General features: G+C 47.8%; 1 protein-coding gene and 1 long non-coding RNA gene across 3 annotated transcripts in view; both read left to right on the forward strand.

Moving 5' to 3' along the window:
- Window positions 1-9,307, forward strand: part of GTF2E1 (general transcription factor IIE subunit 1) — a 56,966-nt gene extending 47,659 nt beyond the window's left edge. For both annotated transcript variants that reach the window (XM_052795166.1, XM_052795167.1), the window contains exons 4-5: window positions 2,709-2,956; window positions 6,810-9,307. In XM_052795166.1, coding sequence (XP_052651126.1) covers window positions 2,709-2,956; window positions 6,810-7,240 — 679 coding nt within the window. In that variant the 3' untranslated portion in view covers window positions 7,241-9,307. The remainder of the gene's footprint in view (window positions 1-2,708; window positions 2,957-6,809) is intronic.
- Window positions 9,308-19,928: 10,621 nt separating this feature from the next.
- LOC128145035 (uncharacterized) lies at window positions 19,929-24,523 on the forward strand. The gene is made up of 3 exons (XR_008236310.1): window positions 19,929-20,153; window positions 23,899-23,944; window positions 24,375-24,523. It is a non-coding gene; the product is annotated as an uncharacterized LOC128145035 (long non-coding RNA).
- Window positions 24,524-24,808: the final 285 nt, after the last annotated feature.

Here is a 24,808-nt window from a genome sequence, read left to right on the forward strand (position 1 = left end):
GTGGGCCATACCTCAGCTATGTCAAGGATTATTTATGTCGCCTTTAAAGGCAGCTAACCACTCATTAAGGGATTTCCATCAGGGTAAAACAACCGTTGGGTAACTGAGCAAATGTAGCCACATCTGGGCCACTGAGCTGCCACAGTTCCTGATTGCAGGGTGGCCATGCAAAGTCTAGACCTAGGCGAGGAAAAAGCAGAACTTGGATCTGAGAGAGAGAGAGAAAGATTTAAGAGTGCACTCCCTTCATCTGCTCTGTGCTGCCTGTAAAGCAGCTCGCGCACCTGGGCTTTTGCTGGTGCTGGATCCATGGTGTTTAATCCTGTACTTTGGAACAGGGTTGCTGAACAGTAAGATCTCTTCTTGCAGTAAGGAGTATTCCCCTGGTCATGTAGTCTTGAAGGGCTGCTCACTCCTACCAACAGTGTCGCTGAAGATGCAGTTCCACAAAGAAGTAAATCGAGGCACGTTTGCAAAGCTCACTGAGGTCCGAAAGTAGACAGAAAGTGTCTAGATGGTTCCACCTAAGTGTGGGACATTGCAGTAGGTGGCTTAAGGTAATTAGTACTGTAGGTGTCTCTTACAGTTGTTATTTTCATTTTTGAAATGTTCCTGACATGGAATAAGTGTTTTGCTGCTGAATGATACTGCATAGGGGGAAAAGTCCATTTTAGGCACATTTCTGGGGACCTCTGTGCAAAAGTATTATTAGGCAGTTCCTGGCACTACTGAGTATTTAGCTGTCACGCTGCAGTCGTGTGGAGGGAGAGCTTGGGGGAGAGCTGCATTGTGTATCTTGTGAGGAAAGTGGATTACATAAAATCGTCAGGGAAACGCTAGTTAGAGATTTCTATTGTGTGGGAAGCAGAGTGGTGCTTTTCACAGAACACACGCCTGTCTTGGAGAGCTGAAAGGTACCAACACTTGAAATAACGTACTGGAAAGAAGGTCTCTGTGTGGTTCCTTAGGTTATATAAGCAATACATGTGCGTGAGTCTTCTTTCCCAAAATTCAAGGCTGCTGTGAAGTTCTCCTAGCAGGGCTGGCTGCAGGAGAGAACTGGTTAGTGTGTGGACACATGTTAAAACAGATGCTGTGAAGTATTTTACTAACAGACCCCAACAAATTCACATTTGGGAGGCTGTGAGTAGCCCTCAATCTAAACTGCAGCTGAACACGCCAATATTTTTTATTTGGGGAAGAGGGATGATCACCTGCCTGCATAGTTTCCACTCACTGTTTACCCCTAAAAATCCAGCAGAATTAGTTCGTCAAGCAGTGGTTAAGTCCTTGCTGAATTAAAAAAATTGCATATTACTCAGGTCTTCTCCAACTGCAACCTTATTTTAAGCATCTCAGATAGAGGAAAGGTTGTTGGGTAGATAGCAGCGACTGAACTGTGCTCACTGCAAACTTCTGTCAGCTCAGCTGGCACCAAAGCAGGGACACTGAGTATCCATGATGGATTTGCTCTGGATGAGAGGAGGAGTCCAGGCAGGTCTGTTACCTCTGAAAAGCCTTAGGTACCACTGGCAGTCAGATGACTGAAATTTTATGGCTGAGGGTGGGTGCAGTCTGCAGAGGATCTGTTTCCCTGAGAAGATGAAATATGATTTTGAAGTAGAGGAACAGTCACGTTTGGTTTTCCCTGCCTGGAAAGCAGTGAGTTTCCATTCAGCTGCTTTCCCTGATCAATGCATATGTACCAGCACAGGCCAGAGACGGTATTTTAGGCTTATTGCTATCTCTATGCAGAAAATACTCCACCTGATGTCCTCTTTCCACCAGATCCAAGTAGGAATGTTTCTTTTCTCCATCAGTCTCCTGAGTTAGAAAGGAGCCTGGAGAAAAATGTGCTGGCTGCAGCTTCTCTTGGAAAACAAAAGGAGGGCTAGGCTTTGACTGTCGTACGCTTTGCATCAGTCATCGCCTTTCTTTATCCAGCTTTTCCATGATGAAGACAGTTCTGTCTTGCCTCCTCCCGTGCATCATCACCACACAAAGGCCTTTGCCCAGCCCTGGTTCTCTGGTTTGAAGGTGCCCTCTCATTTTTTCTTCTCTTCTGCCTGGACTCCCCAGTCCTCCCAAGGCTGTATCTGTGGATAGTACACATCTCCTGTGTAACACAGGAGATGTGACTTACCACAGGCGTTGTCAGTCACAATTCAAGCAAAGTTTGAACTCTGTTTTTCATGGTGAGTTAACTCCTTCACAAGTCCTGTGATTAACAATGGTTCACAGATCTGAGCATGCTGGGTCTCTGGGCCTATCATCTTGACTTGTTTAAACTTTAGTGCTTTTTTTAATGCGGCGTAGTGTTGCTGTGAAAAGGCCAAAAAGAGACTTTTCCAAATACCAGATTACTGTTCAACTATGTTTTTCTGCTGTGACTTTTATTTCAGAGTATTCTCAGATTTTATGTTTGTTCTTACATGAGTGCATCAGAAGCTTTAGTGCTGTCTTCTCTTTTCAGCATCTGTTGTGGAAGTTGCCATGGCCTCAGGTAGGGTTTCCCATTAGAGACCCGCAAGCTCCCCAAACCACCAAGCTGGTGTAGAAATTCCTGGCACCACATGTTAGAGATCAGAATGCAAGTTCTCAGTGCAGATCGTGGGAGATAACTAATCATAGTTTTAAGTGTTGCAATGCTGGCTGAGGAAGGGCTTGTTCTGACTGCTTGTGTTTTTATCTCTTTGACTTTTATGTAGCAAGGAGCGTGCAGCTGGTACTGGTTCAGGGACAGCAGCTGGCCTTGCAGGTGGACACCATCGGGAAGCATGGACTACAAAAGGACCATCATATGAGGACTTGTATACCCAGAACGTTGTCATCAGCATGGAGGACCAGGAGGATCTTAATCGGTCTGCAAGTGAAGGAAAGCCAGCCAGAGAGAGACCAATCTGGCTACGAGAGAGCACGGTGCAGGGGGCTTATGACCCTGATGAAATCAAAGATGGTAAGAAAATTGACAGAGCAGAAGTACTGCTCTGCTTATGTGATGCTCTTAGAGTGCTGTCAAAAATATGTTCCCCTGTGTGTGTACAGCTGCTGCTCCCTACACTCCAGATTTTTTCTGCTCCCCTCTGCTGTGCAAAGCACCTCTGTGTAGGTAGATGTAAAAAATCCTAGTTTATTAGATCCAGGATTGAAGTCCAGGTCAGTGAAGCTGAGTTACCCACAAAATAGTTTGTGCTTCTAAAATGTTAATTATCTGTTACATCTTCCACCTTGAGAGTTTATTGGTTTTGGACAAAGGTCTTTCAGTCTCATCTAGAAAGCTGCCCACCTAATAGGTCACTGCTGAAAAATAACATTTGTTAACATTCAGTCACTCTGAAGCCTACCAAATCCACCAGCAGTGGTTTTGTGCTCCCAGCTGCCTTCTTGCCAATTGTTTTTCAAAATGTGTTTTATATGAAGAATATGTCAGAAATAAAGTTTCTGGAAGTACAGTAGGAAGGCCTGTCACAATGGCAGGTGAGTCTTTATTGCTTTCTGTTTGTTTCTCATTATCTTTGCTTTTATTTTCATTCATGTTGGGGTCGGGTTGTCTATAGACAATAGTCAAGATCTTGTAACCACTAGTAGAAACACTCTGCTTTGGTAAGTGTGCTATTTAAGCCTACACACTAAAAATAGGAAATAGAGACCTTCTATGATTTTTACAAGAGTGAATCAATAGATGCAATCTTCCAAGTCATTTGAGGATTATAGAAGGAAATTGTTGGTGCCCTAGGAATAGATGGCAAAAGGGAACTGCATGTGTAAGCATGAGACCCTGGAACCAGTGCAATGCTCAGGAGAGGAGTGGAGTATGGAGGTATAGCAGAAGTGAAGAAAATGGGCGTGAAGTAGTGGTCAGAAGATATCTAATGATCTCGTTTGTGTGTAACACCTTTTGAGCATACGGATCCCAAAACTTTTTCCAAATACATTAAACAAAGTGAGGTGACTGAAACAACCTCTTCCTGCAGTCTTGTTTTGGGTTTGTGTGGTGGGGTTTTGGTAGCAGGGGAGAGGCTGCAGGGGTGGCTCCTGTGAGAAGCTGCTAGAAGCTTCTCCAGCTCCAAGTCGGACCTGCCTCTGGCCAACGCCGAGCCCATCAGCGATGGTGGTAGCACCTCTGGGATAATGTATTTAAGAAGGGAAACCTGCAGTGGACTTTGGGAAGTGGGAGGTGAGAGAAACACCTATGCAGACAGCAAGGCCAGTGAAGAAGGAGGGGGAGGAGATGCGCCAGAGGAGGGGATGCCCCTGCAACCTGTGGAGGTGAGCGGTGGAGCAGATGCCCACCTGCAGCCCATGGAGGACCCCACGCTGGCGCAGGGGACGAGTGAGGAGTCCTCCCCCTGAGGAGGAAGGAGCGGCAGAGACAATGCGTGACGAACTGACCCCAACGCCCATTCCCTGCCCCCCTGAGCTGCTGTGGAGGAGGAGGCAGAGAATTCAGGAGTGAAGTTGTGCCCGGAAAGAAGGGAGGGGTGCGGGGAAGGTGTTTTAAGATTTGGTTTTACTTCTCGGTATCCTTGTTTTGATTTGATTGGTAGTAAATCAAATCGATTTTGTTTCTTCCCCAAGTTGAGTCTTTTGCCCGTGACCATAAGCGGTAAGTGATCCCTCCCTGTCCTTGTCTCGACCCATGAGCATTTCTTTATATTTTCTCCTCCTCATCCCACCGGGGCCGGGGGGGGAGGAGTGAGCGAGCGGCTTCATGGTGCTTTGTTACCAGCTGGGCTGAAACCACGACAAGTCTGTAGCAGATGTTGTGTTACTCACCAGCCATGGTGAGTTCTCACCCTGTTTTTCTGCTAGACATTCCATTCACCTGTAGTTTTAAATTGGCTCCTTGAGATGACTTTTGGTGTACACAGTATAAATGTTTCTCAGATGCTGCTGAGGGGAGTATATCTGCTTACAGCACAATGGCATCACAGCTTAACCTCCACCACTAGTGGAGATGAAAGAGGGGACTTGTGGAAATAGCCTGAAATTGCTGCTGCAACACATTTCTATAGCTTTTGGATGATATAAACAGGGAGGAAGGAAACTTGGGACTGTTGACAGGAAAGGTTCACTGCTTGGATCTGGCAGGAGCAGTTCTCACAAGCAAGAGACAGCCCCGTTCCTGAGCCACAAAGTCAGACTTTGTGGAGCTACCCCAGGCTGTGGTCGCTTCACAGTTCTCAGTGTGATGAGCTACGATATTATCTCACAGAAATGCTCTCCAGTAGCCTCTTATGCTCTACAGTCACAAGCAACAAGATGAACATGAGGCTGCCAACACAACGCCTTCATTCTTCCTTTCTTTCAAGAATTTTGCCAGTGCATTAATAATAGTAGTTGCAGCCATCACCCATTACAACTTCATTTACAATAAAAACATGAGTCTAATAAAGTTAGGGGTCGGTCTTTTGGCCTTTATTTTACCATAGGAAAGGAGTGACCACAAACTCCCCTGGCTTTTAGTGCTAAATGCAGAACTTACTTCCTTAGTTCACCTGTTTCTCAGCATTTTTTTCATCTCAAGTTGAAAAAAGTAACCAGTGTATTTTTGACCCTGGGGGAAAGGCTTGGGCCCCAACTGCCTGGATGTGCTGCTGAAACCATGAGGTTCCAGGTCTGGGAGAAGCAGGCAAGTGGCTTTAATGTATGAAGGCAGAATGCCGTCACCTAAGCTCCAGCAGTTGTTCGTAGGCAGCGTCTTTAGGTGCAAGAAAGTTTGCCACAGGGAGTCTGTCCTACTTTTTAGGCCTTGTTTTTACGTAAGGTTCTCTGTATTTCATTTTTTGTTCTGGGTGGTTTTTTTTTTCCCCTACTGCCTGTAGGTTTATTGGTGCTGGGTGGAGCGACAGTCCTCTCACCAAATGTAGGATTAGGAGAAGTTTTCTGCAGAATGCCACTATTTCAACAGAATTTTACCTTTTGAATCCTTGAACTGCAGACGCCCTGCCTACCCAAGTCATGTCAAACCCTCCCAGTTATTGTACAGCCAAGCTTACTGAAAGAGGAGCACAGGCTGTGTGTCTGTCAGCTGCGAAACTGCAGTCTCCTTCAAATAAGAGGTCCAGGGAGTTTACCAGATACGGCTACTTTGAATGTTGTTTTATGGTTTCCGAATACTCACTGTGTGCCAGGATTCATCTGCTTCCCCATCTTAATCCTTATATGGGGAGCTTGGCAGGGCAGGGCCTGGTTTTGGGTCTGTATTTATGGTCTGTGCTGGCAACACCCGTGCTCTTGGTCATCACGGCAAGTCCTCGAGGCTGTGGTCATCCAACCTGAAAGAAAGGGACAAAAAGGAAACAGCCTGGTGCTTGTTCACCTGTGAAACAATACCGAGCTACTCGCTGTATCTCAGACAAGTGTCATCACTGGGTGCATAGCCTGGGTATCTGGAAGCCCAGATTTAGGTCCCAAGGACTGCTTTCTGCTCCACAGTAAGGAAAGCGCATCTGCCCAGCTAAGGGGTGCCTGAGTTGGACACCTCCCTGGGGAGGTCTTTTCCAGGTGCCTGCCCATCATGCGTTTGTTGTCTTCTCTTGCGATGTGCTCCTGGCCGAGGCTCCCAGCTGGGAGCCACAGTGACTCCAGGCTTCCCAGCTCCTAGGAAATGTCAATACTTGCTCTGCTGTTACGAGAAAAAAACATAACTATCTGCCTTTCAAAGGAGAAGAGGAGCTGGTATAGAGAACGGGTGTGACTTGGCCAAGCATGCTCAGTAGCAGTAATTAATACAGGTTCAGAAAGCCTTCAGGGCCGTCACCCAGCTCTTTGTGAGGAAACGATCATTCCCTTGTATCTCTTTGCAGGGGGCCGGGATCTGGATGCCTTCCAGGAGCGTGAGGAGGGCCGGGCAGCTCTGGATGATAATGAGGAGGTGATGCGTGCCCTGCTTATCCACGAGAAGAAGACACCTTCTGCTTCAACAGTCACCATCGGAGGTGCCGCTCCTCTCTCCGGTGCCAACGCTAGTGACTCCGAGAGCGAGACAAGCGAATCGGAGGAGGAATCCCCTCCCCGCCCTCCCGCCACGGCCACCTCGACGTACGGGCTGGAGGACGAGGAGGAGGATGAAGAGTTTGAGGTGGTGGCAGAAGACCCCACTGTCACAGTGGCTGGGCGTCCACACTCGTACAGCCAAGTGAGCCAGCGCCCTGAGCTGGTGGCCCAGATGACGCCGGAGGAAAAAGAGGTTTACATAGCCATGGGGCAACGCATGTTTGAGGACATGTTTGATTAACTGCTTCCTGCCATGGCATTTTTTAAAAAGTGACTTTTTAAGCCAGAGAATCCCTAGTAAAACAGAAGACTGAAGCGCATCTTTCCTCCCCTGTGCGCAGGGACGCTGGGCCTTGGGACTGCTAATCTCGGGCATTTTGCTCACCAGAGCAGGGGAGCAGGAAGGCTGCATGTGCCAAGACAGGTAGGGGAGGACATGTCTCAGAAGTGAGTAAGCTTGCAAGGTGAAAATCTGCTTCAGGGTGCCCTGCACAGGCACTGCTTTAACCTTCTCCAGGGCCCTAGCAGCTGCCTCCCCCCGATTGCTTTGAGTTGGTTTTTGTTGCAGATCCTAGTGAAGTCCACATCCCTGCCCTCAGAGGACGTAAGGGCTCCGTAGTCTGATCAGAGTGCTCTGCAGAGGAGGGCGTAAGTAACATTACAGCTGCCAGTGCTCAGTGAGGGGAGAGGAGAGGGAAGCACTCGTCTGCTGATGGCAAACTTGGGCAGGGCTTGTAGCTGACCTCCTGCCAGCAGCCACTGACCACTGGAGTGGCTATTTCTAAGCAGGCCTGTAGGCAGCAACCTTTTCTTGCTCCCATTCGCTCCTTACTAGGTCTCAGCACCTCAAGGTCAGGTGTAACTTGAAACACACAGAGTGAAAGGCTTGGCAAGCATACACAGTCACTCTTTGTCAGTGTAATGAAAGCCCTCCATGGATCTGAGCTGTCAGAGCGCTCTGACTTACCAGGAGATACCTCCATTTTCCAGTATTGCTGCCTGTTGCTTCTGCCTAGCCCTGTCCAAACCAGTGTTGCAGACTGTTCGTAGTGGGCAGGGCTGCATTCAGGCAGTTCCAGAGAAATAGCTTAGGTAGGTTTTATTTGCAGTCACACCAGGGCTGTATCATTTTAAGAGGAATTATGCAATTTCGAATTCTGCTTTGGCACACTCTTCTACCATAGAAAAACATTTATCAGTGCCTACAGAGCAATTTCATATTTTTAATGTTTTTCTCTTCCAATTGAAAATGTTGTTTTTTAAAGTTGTTGTGTTTTCCTATCCAGTACTACAATAAAACAAAATGATAAAAGAATTTTGTGTTCCAGAGGGTAGGGGCAGTATTACGTGCTGTTCCATTTACATGGGCAGCATGAATTTGCTGTTCACTGACACTGTAAATCTGTTTTATACTAACTATGCTTTCTATGTTCAGATAACCTTGTAATGCCTCCTTTGTGGTTTTATTTTCAGCCTCTTGATATTTTGAATCCCCTCTTTTTTTAAATAGTGTTTTAAATTTGCTTTTAAGTCATTTTAAAGAAGAATAAATAAACAGAAACTTCTCCCCTTTGTCATCTTCCAATTTGTCATGTGCATAGTTGGGAGTGTTGTTTGCTTATCATTTTGATTTACTCGATTCAAGAAAAAAAACAATTTGAGGCTTTCCTTTGAGGGAAGGACTATTTGAAATCCCACTGCACATTGTTTCTTCTCACCAGAGCTTCCCTGAATGCCTCCTGGAATCTCCTGCACTTCCAGGAGGCGTTTCATTACACTGGTGCTGTGGGAGGCCCTTTTTGATCAGTACTTCCATTCCTTTCCTCCTTCCTCAAGGGAAGTGTAGGCAGATGGTGGAGGTCTCACAGATACTGTATTGCTAGTTAAAATGGTACTATTGTGTTGACAGACTTCCAAGATCTGGTATCAAGCTTCTAGATATCAAGCCACAAAGCCGGTAAGTCAGACTCAGTGATCAGCTAACAGAAAAAAAGTGCTGTGCCAACTCTGTCTAGATTTAATCTGGTCGAATTCAAGGTTAACACTGGAGAAGAGCAGGTAGATTTACAAGTAGCCAAAGACAGAAACTGAGATCTAATCCTGAATACAGTACAACTACTCATGCTCGTAACTCACCAGTAGTTTATCCTGAGTTTTTAGTCTGCAAAAGCAAACTGTAGGTTTATTAAAGCTTAAGTGAAGAAATACTGGGTTTTACTATAAGAGCACTGATACTGCACCTATATCCAGCATGATCATCTATAAAGTAGTGGTTTTACTTAATAAACACATTTAATTGTGGTTTGTACGGCGGTTGTAATTTTTGTCATTCAGTAAGGCATGTCCTGCAAATGAGGGAATCGGTGTGGTGGTTGGTAGGGCATGCCTTCCATCTCTCATCCACCACATGCAGCCCTTGGGAGGACTGGTGAGGTCAAGATACACGAGCAGATGCCGTCATTGTTTCCTGCCCTCTCTAACAGCTTCTGGCTCTCGGAAAGGATGGCTGCTCTGCTCTGTTCCAGCCGGTTAGGGCTGTTGTCGAAGGGCAACGATATGCTGCTACTGCCCTGTCGTGACAAGCACGGCTTGAATGAACAGGAGCGCGTACAATCGGTAATGCCTTTTTTTTTTTTTTTTCTGCAATTGAAGCAGGGCTCTGCACGCATGCCAGAAGAGGAAGAACGGCCACTGCTGTGAGCAAAGCCAGCCACTGCCAGCAGGTTGGTGCTAATGTAAGGGATAAAGCTGTCAATTCTGAGGAAGGCCCCAGCCATTTCCTCTGGCTGCTGGACCACATGTGCTGCATTAACGCTAACTCAATAACACCATGAGCGTGGTCGAGCACTGAAGCCTTCCTGGGTGAATGTTCTGTCTAACCCCATTCAAACCAGTTTCTGTGTCTGCTTTCAGCCTGAAGTGCGCTTTATCTGATGAGTGCGCTTGAGGGCAGGGTGCTGCAGCTCAGGCTGGAAAGAAAAATGCATTTCTCAAGCTGCTCATACTCCTCTTCCCAAAAGTCAGAGGTGCCGGGTGCCTATTCCAGCTGGGCGAGAGCCGCCTCTGTCCCTGCTCCCATTGCGGGTCAGGGAAACCGCAGGAGAGTGATGTCCTCCCTGGCCCAGCACAGAGCAGGCCAGAGCAGATCAGTGAAGCTGCTGATGGAGGGGAGGATAACTATCAATGCTGGAAAATAGGAATGTTTTAATCTTTTCTACTAAGCTCCCCAAAATGGGCTTCCTCCATCCAACTCTTCTTTTCCTGTGTTGCTGCCTCCTTCAAACAGACTCAGATTGAAGAGACTTGCTCTGTGAGAATCGAGGGATTTGAAGATCCCCTGGAGGAAGGGCAGAAAAATAGCATCACCTCCTCCCTGAGACATCTAAGGAGCCCTGCCTCGGTGATGCCTGCAGTGCCGGGGCATGCTGCAGAGAAGTTTGACAGGGCCTGGGGGGGAGAAGCAGCCAGCTGTGCTTGGGTCTCTGTCTCCTGCTGTGCCCCCATGGCAGGAGAGAGAAAATTGTCTCAGGAATCAAATGCAAGACAAAGCCTTCATGGAAATGGAAAGTTTATGAGCAGGTGGAAGGACATGTCAGCAGCAGGGCAAGCCGGCAGGCTGTCCAGTATGTTTTCCTGGGTGGGTTGTGGAGGAGAAGCAGCAGCAGCTCCGTTCCTCTGCTCTGGTATGTGTCGGCATAAACAAGTGAGGCTGTGGGCTCGGTCCCTTGGAGGAGGGAGGTGTCATGCAATGCTGCAAGAAATTTCTCTGGGCTGTTCTAGGACTGGTATTGCCTTATCCCACTGGAAGCCCTGGGCAAGGTAACCGTGTCCCTGGCTTGTTCACAGGAGACTTTGGAATACTGATCTAAGCATGGATAGCCAAGGATCCCTAAGCATCACGATACACTCCAGTTTAAAGTGTATTGACTGTGAGTCAACACAGCTTCTCCTCCAGGAGGACGGGAGCTGGGGCTGAAGAGTAGCTTCTGCTGAGCTGCTTCCAGAATAATGATCAATATTTATAAAGTCCAAGGAGATCATCAGTCATACAGTCTTGATAGGAGGCATAGCCAGATGCTTGAAGCTGTTTAAGATTTGATTGTAGAGAGTCATGGAGAGGCCATTGCCTAAAAGGAATGGCAGCCTAAAGTGTGGGAAGCGATGTCTGACTGCTGGTGCTCCTGGAAAGCTGCCTGCCTGCCTGCCTGCGTGCTCCCTCCTAGCAGAGAGCAGAGCACTGGCAGTGCCGGGCTGTCCGGGACTACAACCCCGTCACTATGGCAGAGCTATTTTCTCTCTCTTTCAAAGTTATCCAGGGAAATCTGGGCTTTTTTCTGTTTGGGATACCTAAATGAGCAGCCAGAAGGTGGTTTCTTATTCACCAGCATCAATTAGATTGAGAGAGAGAATGAACCTAATTTATGTTTAAACAAAAATCAGATTTTGGAAGCGCCTGCTGTATCATTAAAAAATGTATTAAGGATAGTGAGTATTTGTGCAGCTGTCCTGGAAGCAGCAGACAGAGAGTCTCTGAACAAGATGCTTTAAATATAATAGGTATTTTTGCTTAAAATATGTTTCTGACCTAAATATAATTTAATTTCCATCCCTTTGAACAGTTTGATGCTAATGAACCAGCCAGGGATGGCAGAGAGGAGGCTGAGCCAGCCGCATCGGAAGCGACTCGGCTCCACTGCAGTGCGTTAGAGACCCTGCATGTGCTTTATCCCGGCTGCACACAGCGACAAATGCGCAAATCCTGCCGAGAGCTGGCCACAGCAGCAGGAGGAAACCTTGGGCTGCTCAGCTGGAGAAACAGGCAGGGATCCAGGCTGAAAATTAAGGCTGATCAAATATTGTTGCACGAGTATTAATGTCTGTGTACAAAAACAGGTACGTCTGGCTAGGAGGAAAAATCACATCTCGTATAGATGTGATTAAAGTCCTGACATTCTGCTTCTGCTTATTTTTCACCTGGCATCCATATCGCCAGCCTCTGCCATCCCATTACTTGCTGGAAGAAGGAGGGTGAGCAGTGGTAATTTTGCAGTGAGCTAAAATTGTGCGTAGAGCTGAGAAGCCTGGCTCAGTTCCACCTGGTAAAGGGATCCTCCTAGTCTTAAACATCTTTTTTCTGCACTTCTGACAATGGAAATCTGCCTGATCCAGTGCCCATTTTGCCAGGCACTATTAGCAGAGTCCATGCATTTCCTATGTCCTCTTAACATACATTGTGGGGGGACAGGTATACCAGTCACCATTTAATGGTTGCTACCAGCTGACTGGGGCACGCCTAGGTTGCAGTGTCTGAACCAGCCCTGTGCCATATGATAGGGGAATGATATGTTGGGTCATTTTGGTCAGATTATCCATACCTGCTCCTTGCAAAGGTGCTGGCTGTTCTTCTTCCACTCGGTGCTGATGGGCTCTCATAAACTCAACCCCTCTGGGATCACACACGTGTCAATTTAAAATCAAGTTTCAGTCGCTTCTCCACCACCACCACCACCAAGCAGCTCTGGCTTGTGCCACATCCACTCTTGGGGCATGTGGCACTGTCATGCTGAGGTCCACCATGCAGGTCTTGGCCAGACTGCCTCGGGCTGTACCACATCCTGGCAGAGAGGTTTAATGAATGGTAGGTCTATGCCTTCTCCAAAAGTGAGGCTTTGGCTGGGCTTGGGGGCAACGCCTAATTTCCTACAGTGGGGAGGGAGCCAGCATCAGCCCCAGGCTGGTCACTGCCTTACGTGCAATCTTTGTTGCTTGAACTAGATATGATTTGGTAGGACTGGATTTGATCTTTTTTTAACCCTTGTTCTTTTTTTCCCTTGGGAATATTTTGAGTTGCTGAATTTTTCATGTTTCCCTGCTGCTTCTAGCAAAAAAAAAAAAAAACACCCTCTTCTTTTTTTTTTGGAATGCAAATGAGGCTGTAAAATCTTTTTAGGGAGACTTATCTGCTCTCCCTGCGCTGTCACAATTATTCTTCCTTTGCCATACAACGCTTTCTTCCAAGAAGTGCTTTCAACATCTCTCAGCCTTTATGGTGATGTCAGGAGATTAAAACTATCCCTATTACAACAGGGAAGAGTAGAGGGAAATGGGGTTGGAGGGAAACATGGCCTTCAGAAAATGACGCATCTTGAGAGAAATTTCACTTTTGCATACTCTCCCAGGCCACATGGGTGCCATATCCAAGAGAAAAAAAAGTACAATATGCTGAAGAGGGACTTGGCTCATGGCGCATTTACCCTAGTGTATTCCCTTGCCTCAGAGCCCATTTGGAAGGGTAATATTCTCTGAGTGTGCCAACATCTTGGAAGTTATACAACGGCATCATGAAGGTCCCAAATTAGCAGTCAACTTCAGCAGGAGCCTGCAGGTCCATTTGAATGATCTGACTCCTACTTTCACCATGCTGGAAGGTTGGTGCAAGAGTACCTTGCAGCAACGAGTTGCAAAAATGAGTTCGGTGTTACATTAAAAAGTACCTCTTTTCTTTGAATGTTTCATCTGAGTGTGCCGTTATGTCTTATGTATGAGAAACAAGCACCTAAAGTCATGTAGGGGGCTGCCCAGCCCTCCTGAGACATGTCTCCCTTTGGGAATGTTAACAAATAAGGAATTTTGTATGGTTTAGGTAGGAGCTGCTGCCAAGAGCAGCAAATAATAGTTGACGTTTTTGTTATCTAGAGAGTGACGTCATTGCAGCCTGTCTGAAGTCTGGAATAAAAGAGCTTATCTCCATAGACAGCAGACGTGGATTCTTCCAGGCGGACAGGTGTCAAAACACCACATGTTCAGTCCTTTCAATGTTGGTGTGGGGTTTTTTTAACTCTTTGCATTTTTTGCTCCTCATGCAGCGAGCACTAGCATCTTTGGTGCACCGATGGACCAGGTGCTAGCATGAACTAAAGACCTCTGATTTGGCACTGTACTAATGAGCTCCTTGTGGGATTGCTAATTCACATGTTAATGGAGTCTACCCCGGGAAAGGTGTGAGTCAAGCCATTAGAAATACCAAAAACGAGCCAAATGAATACTGTGTGTGGAAGCACATTTGTTTGGGTGGTCAAAACCAATGAAGAGGAGATGAGGGTCAGGTGGAGCCTTCTGTGTTCCAGTTTGTGCCCGTTGCCTCTATTCCTGTCACTGGAGAATAGCCTGGCTCCATGCTTTTCACACCCTCCCTTCAGGTATTTATATACATTAATAAGATCCCACCCTGAGCCTTCTCTGCTCCAGGCTGAACAGCCCCAGCTCTTTCAGCCTTTCCTCATAGGAGAGATGCTCCAGTCCCTTCATCATCTTTGTAGCCCTTTGTGGGACTCTCTCCAGTATGTCCATCTCTCTCTCTTGTACTGGGGAGCCCAGAACTGGATGCAGGACTCCAGGTGTGGCTTCACCAGTGCTGAATAAAGGGGAAGGATCACCTCCCTTAACCTGCTGGCAATACTTTACCTAACGCAGCCCAGGATACCACTAGCCTTCCTTGCGGCAAGGGCACGTTGCTGGCTCATGTTCAACTTGGTGTCCACCAGGACACCTCAGATCCTTTCTTGCCAAGCTGCTTTCCAGCTGGGTGGCCCCCAGCATATATTGGTGTATGGGGTTGTTCCTCCCCAGGTGCAGGACTTCACTTATCCTTGCTGAACCGCACGAGGTTCCTATCAGCCCATTTCTCCAGGCTGTCAAGGTCTCTCTGGATGGCAGCACAACCCTGTGGTGTACCAGCCGCTCCTCCCAGTTTGGTGTCATCAGCAAACGTCCTGAGGGCACACTCTGACCCATCATCCAGATCACTAATGAAGATGTTAAGACTGGACCCAGAATTGACCCCTGGGGTACACTGCTAGTTACTGGTCTCCTACTAGACTTTGTGCTACTGAAAACCACCCTCTGGGCCTGGCCCTTCAGCCAGTTTTCAGTCCACCTCACTGTCTGCTCATCCAGCCTGTACTTCATCAGCTTCAATATGAGGATCTTGTGGGAGACAGTGTCAAAGCCCTTCCTGAAGTCCAGGTAGACAATATCCACTGTTCTCCTCTCATCTACCAGGCCAGTCCCTTCTTCACAGAAGGTTATCAAGTTGGTCCAGCATGACTTCTCTTCGGTGAATCCCTGCTGGCTACTCCTGATGATATGGATGTCCGCTCGGAGATATGGATGCTTGGAGCAAGGGTTTTGCTCCCGGCTCTACTCCCTTTACTGCCCAGCAGCACTGCCTGCGAAGCTTCCCTCTCTTCGACAAGTGGAGCATCTTACTCTGGTGCAGGCACAGGAGAGTGAGAGCTGTATTGCTGGAGCTGGGAGGGGGTCTCTCCTCTTCAGCCCATCCCGAGGGGACAGGGCAGAGGGGTCCCATACGTATTTCTGAGGCACTGGGCGACTGCGGGGTGAAAACTGCCCGTGGAAGTGGAGAGGAAAGTGGAGAAGTATCAGGAGAGCAATAAACAGAGCACTTATCTCCTCCTTAATCACAGCCCAGCCTTCAGGAGGTCTGCAGGGAGAGCTAATGGATTAAATACAGGTATTAAATGAAATCTTGGAAACATTTCCCTCACCTGGCAGGACCAAGAAGCTAACGATACGAGGGAGTGCTCCCAGTGCGTCTGGGCTGTCAGAGGCAGCCAAAGGACCGAGGGCTGCGGTCGCTTGTAGCCAGCTGTGGGATTTAATAATCTGGGTTTGCCCTGTTGGTGCCAACGCCAGTCCTGAAATTTTCCCAGTATGCCCTTCAGCGATTCCAGATGGACGCAACAGGGTGCTCCTTCTCTAGTTGCTTCTAGCCTGAGGAGGTCAGTCTGTTTTTCATTTCATTATGTGTACTTGCTGCAGTGCTTGACTATCTCCGGGGCTGGGCCCCACGCACGAGGCACATGAGCAAAGAGCTGCAGCTACAGCAGCATCCTAAGAGATGTTTTGATCAGATGGTGATATGACCTGCGCAAAATCTTGCAAGGCTGTCCTTAAAATGCTTATTTGGGTCTCTAGGTGCCCTTCTGTCAGAAGGAAGGCTCCAAAATGTGTGGCTGAAGATGATGGGTGATCTCTGTCCTGGTGCCGTGGGTGGCTAAGCGTGGATGGGAGCTCACCAGGAAGGTTTCGGTGAGTAAAAACACTGTTCGCAACTGGGAAGTGGATTATTAAGCATTATTAATCATATACTTTAGTGCAATGGGTTTTAATGCTGGCTACGTTTGTGGGCCATAGGATCTCACCTTTGGTGGTGCTTTCAGCAAGGATGCAGTAAGCTTTCCTCCTCCTTCCCCTCCTGGGAACTCCTTCTCTTTAAAAACATTAGGAAAAGCAGTGCTTTTCATTATTTCAGGGGTTTATCCAGAATGCATGAACTAGCCCTGCCCCTCAGGTGACTGTAGTACAGCTGGGTACGAGGGGTTATCTGCTTTCTCTTTTACTAAGTGGACGGGATGGTTGGAGTTCCTTCACGACCGGGTGGCTGGCAAATGTTCATGGAGAGGGCAGCTCTTCCCACAGCTGAAACTAACACTGTGAACTCAACTCCAAAAACTAAGCTTCAAGCGCTGTGGGCAAAGCTAACACATCTGTTGGGAGAAAGCAAATCATGTTAATAAATGGTATCATAATTCAAAGTATTTTCTCAATATAAGGCTAAATTAATGTAATGCACTTCTTTGGGACAAATCAGCAGCAATCGGGCTAATCAAATTGACGTTTAAAATAATCTGACACAAGTAGAAAATCCTATTTAGCTAAGTAATGATGCCAGTCATTTTATTCAGTCACTTTCAGAGTATAAAGAGAATCTTTCATCTTTGAAGTCAGTGACGTTAGTTTCTTCAGCTCCTTCTCCCCTTCCTAGCACACTTCTCCTTGCTTTCGGAGGGTCACTGGCTAGGACGTCTGTCTCCCACCATCCTCATGCCATCACCACCTAAATAAAACCTCAGCAGAAGTCATGCTTCATTAATAAACACCATTAACACCTTCTGGTTGCGTTACACAAGCATTAGGTGCCGAATTGTCATTAGAGATTGCTTTAGTATTACTAGGAGTACCGATCCCCCCTTACCTTTTAGACAGAACCATGCTGCGCTCGCTGCTGCCGCTGTATTGGCAGTGGGGAAAGGCCAGGTCGATGCGGTGTAGCCAAGATTAAGGTCAAGATCAGGTCTGCAAGGAGCCGCAATGGGTAGCTGATGTGGGACCATGGGAGACAGCGACAGCACAGCAAAGCTGACCCTGCCAGTGGGACCTAATGTCATAATTCAAGCAACAGTAATTAAAACAAAGCAACAGGGTATTATTTGGAAAATAAACCTGCCTTAAAAGAGCGTCTGTTCTCAGACCCCTGAGCTAACTCGGCCCACTGGTCCCACTGACAAGGCTGTAGCAGTACCGTGCCTGCTCAAGAGGCAGCCCCAGGTGAAAACAGGATGGAAGGAGATAGGCATGGAAATTAAGAATTAACAGCTAATTCATTCATCAGATACATGCAGGCTTTGCCATCTCCTCATTAGGTTGTAACACACACAGTCCCACCATTGCACTCACTATGCAATTTTAGGTCCTTGGCTTCTTTTGAATGCAGGTAACTCTTAACTCATTACTAGCTTGCCTCCTTTCGTCATTTTATTTCTGAAATGAATAATTGCCATTTCCTTCTGTTTGTGCTCCTGAGAAGCAGGTACGCCTTTGTACAGCTATGACAGTCGGCATGTGCAAAGGTACATAATACAGGCAGCTGCTTAGTGTCATCTTCCTCCTCACCCAGGCTACTGTTTGGGCTTTTCTAACCATCTCTCAATTTTGTAGGTGGGTGATCTACCTGCTTTGACTTCTGGAACCATCTTCTTCCTGCCCAGGAGTCTCCAGACTCCAAAAATGGTTTTGACCCACTACTTTTGCTCTGTACTGTTTTTATCCCCAGAGTCCCAGCAGGGAAATTAGCCCTTTTCTTTGGTCCTTGGCTGTGCCACCACCTCCACTGCCCGGGTGTCAGGGAGAAGTCCACGTGCAGGAATTTTCTTCAGAAACTCTCCATTGACCTGGGTTGCTCTTCCCCAGCTCTGGAGAGAAATGACAATGAAGTTGCTCATCTGTTACACGATCTGCCATCTGGAGAGACTACCCCACACACAGAAAGGAGTTAACGTGAGCCGAGGGATTCAAGCACATCTCAACAGTTTGAATATATGTGAACTTTCAAAGAGGATTAGGTACAAAAAGTATTACCATGCCATTCCAGCACCGCAGGCACTGGACATGTAAATTAAAGGATGTAGCCAATGCAACTACCTGAGCGATGGCTTCCCGGGGACATCACGTCTCCTCTCTCTTTCCTCAGTGTGGACACTGGAAGATGGATATGTGCAATCAACTTTCTGCTCTCCAAGATCCTGGAGATCATTGAAGACTCAGGTGAGCAGAAAAACCTCAGTAACATGGAATATAACAGAAAGCAAAGAGCAAAGGTGCCGTGGGGGCTCTGTGGAGGGGGAGCGTGGACCTGGGAACATTTCTTCCCTGTTCCTCTTGTTCCCACCAGCTCCTGCATTCCCCAGTTCCCTGTTAGCACAGACCTGTCCCAGTGCCACCACGCACTGCTCCCAGGGCATGAGGCAGCGTGGCACAGAGAGACACGGGTTGCTCTGGAGTAGCAGGGGTGCCATTAGACCAGATGCCTTTGGAATCCATCTGGCTTTACACAGAGAATTGTTTCACAAAGCATCTTCATGTGCATCCTGTGCAGAGCTCGCTGCCCCCATGGTTTAATTGCTGTGGTTCCATGGTGTGCAAAATTTGCCAAAATGCTTCTGGACCGCAGCTGGTAATAGCAGCGATGGCTGGGCTTGCAGAGTAGGGCATCCAAGCCATAACACAACCCTGGACTTGAAATGGTCCCATATCCCCATCTGCAGCACAGCAAACCCACAGCCTGGACAAATGACCCGTGAGAAGCTGGGATTTTACTATATTTTCAAGTACGGGTGTCCCCATGAGAGTGTCCAGCAACCTGCTGTCCCGCGTGGGTGACAGGCACCGTGGCACACTCGGTCACCCATCGGGCTGGCACTGTCAGCGGGGGAGAGGGCTGCTGCAGGCTGCTCCACGGGGGAATTTGAACTGAAGGGTTTAGCTGCACCGGTGCAAAATCCCTGCTGTAAGCAAGGCTGACACCTGTATCTGCCTTTCATTCTTACAGCAGCCCTTTCCCCTCTCCCCCCTTCTCCTCTCTAATAAAGATATCCTGGCAAGCATTGCGTTTTTCAAGAAGGCTTATAGTTGTCAGTTGCCCTGGCTTTGGCTTCACACAGGCCGGGAAAAGAAAAGGTGGCCTCTTCCTCTGCCCCCATTAATTCCTCCGTAAATCGGATCACAATGAAAGGGAAGCGGCAGTGTAATTTAATTGTCCTCTGAGCACAGCCAGGTGGAAAGGGATGCTGGCAAGAAGGAGTCCTGCCCATGAGATGGCTTCTTTATTCCCTTGTATTTTACTTTGGTGGGGGCCTCAGCATCAGCTTCCTCTCCCCAGGTCCCTTCTCACGCTGACTGGGAGCAAATCGCCGAAGTTTGCCGTGCTGCAGGATCCCGTGTTGGGAGAACGAGAAAATCAAGACATCCTCACTCTGTACTGGATGTAGGGGTGGGGGATGGGGATTAATTAGGCAATCGTTGCGCACAGCTCTGAAATATAAAGTGCTCCCTCATTGTGGCTGTCAGGCAGCCCCTGTAACTTGGCAGAGCACCGTTGGATCCTGTCCTGTCTCCAGCGAGTGGGAGTCAGGGCCGGGAGGAGGGATGGGGTGCAGAGAGATCTGTGTTAAGGAGTATTTCCCGCAGAGAGACAAGCTCGTTAACAAAGAGAACAGGGGCAGCAGCCAGAGTTGCCGCAGCTGATGCGGGTTGTGAAATGGCTCTGGAGCTCAGTTTAAAAGCACTAGAGGCTCAGGCACACAAACAACCCGCCTTGGGTAGGAAGGCACCTCGCATGAACTGGGCACCAACACCTCTCTGTAACTGTGCTTTTTCCCCCCAGACAAACTCACAGTAACGCAGATTCTGGTACAATTTTTCCGTCGGGGCTTGCAGCTTTGCTGAGATACCTGCTTTCTTACGGAGGGTAGTGGCAGGCAGATGGACAGCTACTCTGCTCCGGCTGATGCACGGTAACATGTTTGCTCTCTCATTTTTCCTTGAGCTTTTCCTTGAAGACGGTGTTGGCTCTTTTCCTCCTCTTAACTTCTTTGCATTCCACTAAAGCTTTCTCCAGTTTCTAATCCTTCGGGAAATTGTCGCTAACAATTGGGAAATTACATTAAAGCAATGTTTTACTGGGGAGCTACTAGCTGGTACGGTGGGGAAGGTCAAGAAAGGTGATAAGGGACACTGGGACTTCGTTTCCGCTTTGATCCCAGGTGAATTTATTCGCTGAGACTCTGACACACGTGAGCTCATATACAATGGAGAGATCAGCGGCAGGGGCTTCCTGCATGGAGCTGGAGGACACCGCACAGCTCTCCTTGCCCAAATGGCTGGAACGAGGTGGGGGAGGAGAGTGGGGCAACCTTGAGCCTCTCTGCAGGAGGGGAGATGGGGGGGTCAGCTCTCTGTTCAGCAATGATCCACTGGAAATGAAGCAAAGGCACCAGGTGACACAGCTGGGGAACAGGGTTGGCAGAGGGATTCCCGGTCAATATACTGGAAAACCTGCATGGATAGATGGGACCAACCCACTCTGCTACAAGCCATGAAGGAAGGGAGGATAAGTAGTGGCGGTCTGCTGTAATGCTGTCAGCCTGTCACCGAGATACCAAAGCCTCCTTCCACTCTGCGTTGGCCTGACCGTCATCCAGCACCTTGTGCCATGGCTGTCGGTGCTGGATTTCCCATCTTGCCTTGCAGGGAGAAGTGCTCTCTGCTCTTTCTTCTCCAGTGCCTCTGCAACATTCTCTCTTCTCTGGACGTGGTGTTGGGGGGGTCCCCAGCTGGCTGGTGCAAGGGGGTCACACAGTCCTCCTGCAACCAGGTGAGAAAGAGAGTTAAAGTGATGCTGTGGTTTGGGTAGCTCCACATGCTACAGCCACAGCTGCCAGACACAGTCCAGCCAGAGAGAGGGTTCAAGGAGAAAGCTGGGGCTACCGGTCCATCCTCAGGTCTCTGGGAGATGCCGGAGGAAGGGTGGTGGCTGCTTATAAGAGAAGCAGCTTACCTGGCACAGGAGGGAGGCTTGAATACACACCAGCACTGAGAAAAAGCTGTGGTGGCTCTGCAGGGAAGGATGCATTACTATGCCTGGATGCCTCCTGTACAGTCTCCTGAAGAAAAGGGCTGGAGCTAGAAGGAGCCCGGGGCCTGGCTGTAACACCCCCAAGCAACATCTGTGCCTAACAGCTCCTGGAGTTTTCATCCGCAGACTTGCTACTGCAATCCTGAGCTCCATTCCCCACCTTTCACCTGCTCCCAACCCCCTTGCATAACCAGGTATTTATTCTCCTCTTGCTGGTTGCCCAGCATCTATGTCCTTATGTCTTCTTGAGTTCATCCCATCATCTTGCTCAGTGTGCCTGTGCTTTTTCAGTCCTAGCCTTCCTCCCTCCAGCAATGCCTCACCTCTTGCTGCGGTGGCAGGGGGTGGAAAGCTGCAGCCTGGATACTTGTGAGGACTTGGAAGGAACTGAAAGCAGGGTCACTCTAATTGCTGCCATCACCAGACTTGTCACTAAAAGGGCTCTGCTGTTGATTTATAGGTAGCCCGAATTTAAATGGTCACATGCTGTCGTGGTTTAACCCCAGCCAGCAACTAAACACCACGCAGCCGCTCACTCACTCCCCCCCACCCAGTGGGATGGGGGAGAAAATCGGGAAAAGAAGCAAAACCCGTGGGTTGAGATAAGAACGGTTTAATAGAACAGAAAAAGAAGAAACTAATAATGATAATGATAACACTAATAAAATGACAACAGCAATAATGAAAGGATTGGAATGTACAAATGATGCGCAGTGCAATTGCTCACCACCCGCCGACCGACACCCCGCCAGTCCCCGAGCGGCGAATCCCTGCCCCCACTTCCCCGTTCCTATCCTAGATGGGACGTCCCATGGTATGGAATACACCGTTGGCCAGTTTGGGTCAGGTGCCCTGGCTGTGTCCTGTGCCAACTTCTTGTGCCCCTCCAGCTTTCTCGCTGGCTGGGCATGAGAAGCTGAAAAATCCTTGACATTAGTCTAAACACTACTGAGCAACAACTGAAAACATCAGTGTTATCAACATTCTTCGCATACTGAACTCAAAACATAGCACTGTACCAGCTACTAGGAAGACAGTTAACTCTATCCCAGCTGAAACCAGGACACATGCACAACGGGCAGCACCCGTGGGAACCTCTCACTAGCCCTTCAACTGCTGCTGGACACTAGAGCCCATTAGCTGCATGAGGTGGTAGCTATAATTACAAGCAGGTTCATTTTCAGGGTTCGGGTTGTTCTGTGCTCTCTGCCCTGAAATTCCCAAGCTGGTCTTCAGTTCTTCTTCCCCATCAAGACCGAAAGGTCTTGCTGGTAAAATATTTCTCTTTCCTCACTTTAAAATGTCTGGAGTAGAAAGTCTACATGCTTCTGACTTCCTCTCCAGGTGTCTTGTGATTTAATTAATCCCTAGTCACATGTGAGTATCTTCTGAGACGGAGGCATGATACTAATCCACTTGCACAGGAAAAGGCATGTGAAGATAATTGCTTCTGTGTCTCTTTTAATATGGGAAGAATGTCTATCAGATGGAGAGTCACTTCCTTATATATTTCTGTTGAACTACTGTTTTCATTTAAATCCTATAAAATAGTGATTTAAATTGATGTGCTTTTGAGAATTTTGGTCCCTGAATTATTGCTGGATCAGATACTTACTGCTGGCCAGCGTTCAGCCCGCTGCAGGTTGCCTGGCTCTGCGACATAAGACTGAGATGACAGGTAAACATCTCCCACGTGAAAAGTGGCCCTCACCTGCCTGGATTAGGCTGTACTTCTGACCAAAAGTCGTAGAAAATGCTTTGCAGGAACGTGGCTGTTCTGAAATCCTGCCAGAAGTAGATAGGAGCGAGGATGTACCTGGTTCGTCAAGTGACCTCATCTGCTGTGGGACTGAGCCCCGGTTCCCAGCCCTGTGTCTCCTCAGCAGCCATGTGCTCGTGGCCTCCAGGTCTCCTGCTCCTTCTTTTCCTGAATATTCATCTTTCAGCCAGCTCTACTAATTGGTTAATACCCAACCTGTGTCTAAATCAGACTCCAAGTTCAAGCACAGTCGTCACCAAGGACACAGCTGCTGAACAGGCAGAATAAGAAAGAGATGCAAACCAGAATGGCAGGCAGATACGCTCAGACTTTGACACTTGAGATGTTTATAACCTAGACTATTTACAGTGAGATGTCAAACATCATTTGAAGATGAACAAGTAGTCTTGCAACTAAACAAGCAGGAGAAATAACGGCAGCTAAAAACATGCGTGAGACGCCTCCGAGCCCAGTCACTTGAAGGATGGCTTAGAAAGGATGACACAGGTCTGACAAACCCAGTCCCTTCACTTCCCATGTCGTAAGGAACTCCAGTATCGGACAACCTAAAAAATGCAATCTGATCTGTTTTCTGGTGCACATAAGACTAAATCCGATTGCCTCACCTCCACCTGACCTGCAGGATGTCCTAGGCTGTCACTGCTTCTGACGGGTTTTTCTTCTAAGTAAGCTTTGTAGAGAACTTGCCACACGGAAGTCCCTGCTGGGAAAAGCTAGATATTGACAGCAATCACCACAACCTTGAAAGCTTAAGGAGTAATTCTTTCTGTATATCCTCCACATAGAGGATATCTTTGAGTAGATCAAATTGAAAATACCATGTCTCGTTTTGTTTATTCTCTAGTGCTGGGTGAATGACAAATCCCAGGAAAAACACTCTCAAGCTGAAGGTGAGGCTGTGAGTATGTCTGCCTGTGTTTGTGTGTACACACATTTATATATATAGACTATTAAATTACTTGTACCAGAAAGAAATGCATGGCTTGCCGCTAAGATGTTCTCCTCTGCATGAGAGGCGAGGTGTGGAATACAGTGCCCTTATGTGAGGTTGTCTTGGCTCCCATATTAATGTACAGCTAAGTTAACTCAAGGCTTACCTGATTTTAAATCTTGTACAAAGCTGTCAGGCATAATACTACAGCTTTGTAACTGTGACTTGATAGCACTGGAATCTATGTGCCATCTTGAGTCTAAGTAATTTTACTGGGATTTGATACTAAAATGTATGGTGTTGCTAGTACTTGCTGGGGGAAGGGGTTCAGCTCTTCTGCATTGAAATACGCACATTTTAATTTCTTGTCCTCATTGCTTGATTAATAGGCAACCTCAGAAGGTGGTCAGAGCACTTCTGTTTGGTGCAGCTCTCTGCCTGCAAAGTCTGAAGGTGGAGGTGGGGAGCAGAAGTGAGCCAGCGATCATGTTCTTGGCCACGTAGGACAGACTCACAGCCTGAGTACTAGAGCAGCAGCAGGAGGCAAGTGTGTCCAATTTCTTTATAGGATGTGATTTCCATGCTCATCAGATAGTGGAAACTGGAATAAATAGAATTAATGAGCTCTTGGGATCAGTGCAGACAGAGTCAGTAGAAGTTTTTGGGCAGAAGCTGCGCTTTCCCACTCTAAGTGCTCTTAAAAGAGTCACCAAGTGTGCAAAGAAGGGAAATCCTGGTGATATCCCACACTTTTTCCAACTGTCTCCTACACCAAATGCTCACAAATGAACAAAGGATGAGGTGGGAGGCAAAGGTGGGAAGT

The sequence above is a fragment of the Harpia harpyja genome, chromosome 8 (assembly GCF_026419915.1).
Source record: "Harpia harpyja isolate bHarHar1 chromosome 8, bHarHar1 primary haplotype, whole genome shotgun sequence".
In the NCBI taxonomy this organism is placed as follows: Eukaryota; Metazoa; Chordata; class Aves; order Accipitriformes; family Accipitridae; genus Harpia; species Harpia harpyja.